Source organism: Rhopilema esculentum, chromosome 17, assembly GCF_057945365.1.
Source record: "Rhopilema esculentum isolate cy_ngs chromosome 17, ASM5794536v1, whole genome shotgun sequence".
Classification (NCBI taxonomy): domain Eukaryota; kingdom Metazoa; phylum Cnidaria; class Scyphozoa; order Rhizostomeae; family Rhizostomatidae; genus Rhopilema; species Rhopilema esculentum.
In genome coordinates, this window is record NC_142831.1 from 6,503,306 (window position 1) to 6,509,305 (window position 6,000).

The window sequence follows — 6,000 nt, forward strand, 5'->3', positions numbered from 1 at the left end:
ATGCTCTTTGCTTCATGCCAGTTTATGGTTGTCGAGTTACACTATGCAGAAGAATTTTGGATTACTTGTAAATATATGTTTGAACATTGCCATATATTTTCAGAAATCGAGTTCTTCGACCTTTTTCGGCCTTGCTTCATCCATACTACGGGAAAGGAAAAATGATTTGCATAAAAAGTCAAGCGAAGTTTCAGAAGTTCTTTTTCATGATAACGAAGATATCAGCAAAGCTCCTAACTCTATCAACTTTGCTCCAAATGAAAAAGAGCCAGAGACAACAGCTCCTTTGAGGTTTGTTGTCTTCAATGTAGTTCATTGCTTTACAACGTTTTATATGTTCATCTACATTCTACACTATTTCTTTGAATCGGGAAAAACCTTGAGATAATGAAGATTGCTCAAAACTTTACTTATGCAGAGCGTTCGATGCCCTGTAGACATGGCTATGCATGCTTGTTGGGTAGAACACATAAGCAGTGGCGGGCACTTGGGGGGGCGAGGGGGGCGACCGCCCCCAATACTTTGGAGGACAATGGTCTTTTATTCTAAAACAATGGGAAATGTGACGTCATCTTATTAAAACAATAGGCTTGCCCCCCCCCAATATTTGATCAAGTGTCCGCCCCTGCACATAAGTTCTAAAGTGATCCCTTTCACCGTAAACATATGGCTTGAAGCAGTTGGCTGGTACAGGGGTGTAGTGATGAGGATATTTGTAAACTCAGGTCTGACTGGTTTGTAACTTAGAACTGTCCTGCTCTAAATAGATAAAATCTAACTAAATAAAAGATGCTCCAAAGTGCAAGATCTCGATATACCCATTACGAATAAAAGGATGGAACGTCATAAGTATATTTTTTACTATAAATCGAATTTTATCTTTGTGTCAAAGACGAATCTGATTTTTCTAGGGCGCAAAAGTCGAGGGGCTCATATTGTGAATGTGTTGGAACAATTTTACGATTCATATTGTCGGTCGCAATTATGTCGGCAATGCTGCTTGTTTTTGCGAAATACGTCGAAGTCGATCTGCCTCTTGTAAACAAGAACTGGAATGACAAACTGATCATGTATGGAAAGAGATTCTTCGGCAGCAGCAACAACAACGCAGTTTGATGAAGATATACCTATATAGGTTTGTCATAGCCTATATTCCTGTGGGAATTTCTATCGAAAAAATGTTTGGGACACAGGTAAACAATGTCACTGCTTTGATATTTGGGGAGGTGAAATGCTTCATCAAGATGGCTTTTGCAAGGGAACTGCAAGCATCCATTTGTTCTTCTGTGGGTTTTCAACGTTTATATAGTTTGCTGCAAACTTCAAGTGTAAATTCTGATCTTTTATTGTTCTAAAGAGAAACTTCACAACTAAGGAACTAATGGATTGCAATTGTCGGGATTGCGCAACAGAGAATGGATAAACTTTTCATCACTAAGAAACATTGTTCAGAATTTATGGACACAAAGATGTTAGTTACATTTTAATCTGGGAACTTTTTCAACAAAATGTACAGAAGCATTGGGGTTGAATATGAAATGTTGCCTGATCTGGCACTTGAGCAAAATCAACTTGAAGAGAATCTAGCTTCGGATAAGAATGAAGCAAATAGCAATGCCTAAAGGATGAGGTGGTAGAAAATCAGTTGATTTAAGTGCTAGCTTCAATGAGCTTTTTAAAAAACGTTGAAAGCCAGTTTTTCAGTTTTGTAAAAACCTGGTTCGTCTAATTTATGTGACTTTAATGTAAAGGAGTTTAACTGAGTTTTTTTCCAGTAGACATTAATTATTCTATTTCATTGACCTGCATTTCTACAGCCCGTGATGTACCTGCCCCTCTACCCACAGACAGTCACAGTCAGACAATTTCAATGTTCCCATTTTTCTTCGAAGCTTTTGTTATACGAAATGACCATTCTCCAGCTGTTTTGATTGTTTCGCCTAACCATTCGATGTCATCTACCCAAAGTTGGTTGACAAGAGATCCTAGTTCATAGTATTATTGTACACACACCACCTTTCTGATAAGACCACCTGGCCTAGAACATCTTTCAAAATAGTTTGGTTTGGTTAAACAAGAAATTCTAAAGATTAACATAACTTTATTGTCTTTCACATATCCATGTTGGTATGTTAGAGTGTTTGATAAAAGCATTTACATCATTTAAAAGACAAAGGCGTCATCATCATTATTATAATCACCAACACTTTTATCTTCATCATAAGCACTAGAATCATTTATTACCTTGGCTCGTTCCCGGAACAAGGTCTAATTCTAAGTACGAAAGGGTTCTTTAAAACTTGAAATGACTAAGCAAACGGGCAGGTTTGATTGAAAATACCGTGGGATATTTACAAAAGAGTTGCTAAACTATCAATATGGATATTCTTTATTGAGTAATGATGTGAATTGTCTAGTGGCTGCTCCTTCGTGTATTTTATTCGATACATATTTATATCTTCGTCAATCTACCATTTTAAAGGTTTTCTGGATTGCTCTCCAAGATTATCAAGCTTTAGAAAAACTTTTTTCAGTGCAAAATGCAATTCTAAATTTCTTTGGATAAGGTTTCGTGATAGTCAATGAGTGTACATTTTTGTTTATGAAACGTTGTTGTTTAAATTATTGAGTTTGTGATGTAATTAACAAACAAATCATTATAACTTATTATGATTCTGTTACATGATTAATTTAGACATTGTTGATATTCAGAGATTATTAAATTATTAATATGAAATCAAGTTTCAAAAACGTGGAAATGCGATTTGATCGCGGGATCTGCTGCGTCTTCTGCGCGATCCTAATTCATACACAATGTATGCAATCTCAGCATCTTACAAGCATCCTTTGCAATCATAACTCCATGCAACCAGTGTTGCCTACCAGGCTGGTTTAAAAGAAGCGAAACATAGGAAAGCAACGCTTTTGAAAAGACACTCATGATAAATATCTATGGTTAACAATAGATAAATGATCATTACCCTTTATAACCGCGGAAATTAACCCCTTGATGTCACGTGAATCTAACATACACATTTTCAATTTTCGGGGCTTTAGGATCCCCGCCTCCAAGCCACCACGTCTCTGTAAACCCACAAAGTCATGTATTGCGGTCAGTTCTTGAGATACGCCATGGTTACGTAGTTCTCTTGAATCCCGCTATCACGAAACGAGCTTCTTACAATCTTCCCACTATTACGAGCTAGAAGTATAGAGCCTATGGGATTTGACTTAATGATTCTATCGTAAAGAACCCCTTTCGAATGAATCCCCCGGTATAGCTTTCTTTCGCTATTACGAATCAACTTTTTGGTCGCCGGGCAACACATAGCCTCTATATAACAGTGTTTAAGGAAAAGTCATTAGCCAGTTTTAAAGCATTAGCCAGTGAAGTTGAAGAGCAAAGATCACGGGATGAGTATTTGATATCAAATGAACGAGTACATAGACAACGATTATGCATTGCTCACTTTGAGCATTTCAACTTACAGAGGAAAAAATAACAGTCAAGATATCGGATACTTTAGAGGAGGGTGACCAGGGATGGATTAAAGCGGCAAGGATGGAGGGGGGGGGGTAGATAATGATTGGATTTTGGTGCCACAACTTTCAGGCAACAGGAAAATGATGGAAAAGCCTGTGTTTAGAATTCAGTCGTTACTTTAAAGATAAAGAAGACAGAAGATAACTGAATAAATTTTTGCATCATTTTCACTACAGACTACAAAAATGCCTTTTACCCAATCGAATTAGAATTTAACGAAGGACATGAAAGTATCTGGAGTTGTCGCATCCCCCACAACTCCCGGTATATCCGTCCCTGTGAGAATATATGAAGAAGTCGTTGTACAACCACCCACAAAGAGTGAAGTTGTGCCAGTTGTGCCTGTGCCAGAGGTTAAATGCGATAAGAAATAAATCCCTTTCATTTTCAACGTTGTTTAAGCCGCAAGACGGCAGCGACAAAAACATATTACTGACTATTCCAGACATGCTCTGCTACTGCCCGATCATTGATGCCAATTCATTTTGAAAATTCATCCCCACAACGTTTAGTTTCTGTAGGGACATAACTTGTGGGGGGTGTTTACCCCCACCCCCCTTCAATACTTAATGAGTCGGTTAATAAGAACTCAGTTGATCCACAAAATCCTTAGTTTGCCGGTGAAATGTCGGCAAAGTCAATTGGTAGTTGAAATAGCACCTAAATATTTCTTTATGTATGTCTTCGTCAGTAAATTTTACTTTCACTGAGTTTCTGTTTGACAACACTTGCTGCAACAAGGGTTCTCATTATAGTGAACTACCATTACTTGGAATTCTTTACGACTTTTTCACAGGGACCACGGATGCAAGGGGGCTGAGGGGCTTTAGCCATCACCCCCCCCCCCAAAACAAAGCTTCCAGAATGTACTTAAAACCGAGGGGTAAATAACTCTAAGAAATCTCCTACATCTTTTGTGAAAATCCTATTGTTTTATCTGAAAATCCCCAGAAATCTTCTTGTTTTAGGCAAAATCTCGTACGCAAATTGCAAGAGTGAATCGCCCCTCGCTTAAAACCATACCAAAAATTGTCTTGCTCTTAGTTCTTAGAGTGTTTAGCCTCCCCCAAAAACGTTTAGCCCCCTCAACCTGTTATATACTTCATGGTCCTTGTTTGGGTTCTTTAGGCCCTAAAGAAATCGAAATAGCAGGATTCCACTGTATTTTGAATCGGCCACTACCCGCTGTACGTAGCGCGGTACATGCAGGACCAGGTGTTCAATCAATAGAAGAATCGAACAGGCCATGTGCTATGACGCATCTCAGTTTACCTTTTAACGAGGTTTTTATGAGTTGGCCTTTGTTTCTTTGGGAATTACTAATCCCTCGGCACACGATAGCTTCATTGGTTTTGAATTCGAATTTCTCGAAACAATTTGCGGACAGCTATTGCGTAAAATTTCGCTTCTTTTTCTTAAACAACAGACTTGACCACTCTCATGTCAGGATAGAATGCCAAACTGTTTGTTCAACTTTAGAAGGTCGTGTCAAGTTGGATATCCTCGGCATTATAATGAACTTAATGCTGTTAGTAGCATTAACAAAGCTGATGTCAATTCTGTCTTCCGTTTTATGGGAAACTTTCATTTTACTGACACACTCCTGTTTGTTGGAGCTTTCAAGAAAGCTTTTCAACTCATAAAAGCGAATGCAAAGAAGATTAACTTCAGCAATCAATGCATTTTTAAAGCCAAAAACAATGACATTTTGTCAGGGTGTAGCAGTTTCTGACACACCTTAGGTTTTCATCAGTAAATCTTCACTTGGGTCACCAAATGACTGCTTGCACCGTCAACCCCCTTCTTTGTCTTTGTCCAAAAATTTTAATTTTAATCTGGAAGCCAAGTAGACATTGTAGGAATTCCGTTCTGCTGTACGGGTAAGCTCTTCTCGCGTATAACCAAGTGACTACCCTGGGTGCAAGAGTTCCCATCATTTAGTCTCAGAAATACAGTCCGAAACTAGACACTGAAATATTTCTTTGAGCGAGAATCATTCTATAATACCGTCTACAATACTTTATCTCAGGGCCGACACAAGCAGTGATTCATAAGGGGCTTACATCGTAATATTTCCGACAACATATCTACTTCAATGGTAGAATACTACGCATGCGTATCTAATTACCAGCTCCCATTTGCTAGGTATAGAACTAGTGGCCTACTGGGCAACCCAATTTGCTCTATTTTAGATAAAGATAGATTTCATCAAGGTGTAGTTGCCTTCTTGCTGTTGCGAAAGCATTTTTCATTAAAATTCAAAAGTTTACAGGTTAAAAAAGATAAAGAGCCTTATCAACATAACATGATAGCAAGGAAAAAACATGCTCCATAGTATAATAATGCCGAAAAATCAGATCTTTTTCTTCTCTTTTTATTTGCTGCAAATGCATCTTTCTTTGTTTTTCTTCTTCTGGAGCTTTGAACGCCTGATCTTTTCCAGGTTGACATGGGCC

At 38.2% G+C, this 6,000-nt stretch overlaps 1 protein-coding gene across 1 annotated transcript in view; it reads left to right on the top strand.

The window, feature by feature from the left end:
* LOC135682852 (uncharacterized) overlaps positions 1 to 5,699 on the top strand; it is a 67,357-nt gene extending 61,658 nt beyond the window's left edge. Inside the window, exons 41-42 of the mRNA XM_089113533.1 lie at positions 104 to 291; positions 912 to 5,699. Coding sequence (XP_088969659.1) covers positions 104 to 291; positions 912 to 1,116 — 393 coding nt within the window. The 3' untranslated portion in view covers positions 1,117 to 5,699. The remainder of the gene's footprint in view (positions 1 to 103; positions 292 to 911) is intronic.
* The last annotated feature ends 301 nt before the right edge of the window (positions 5,700 to 6,000 follow it).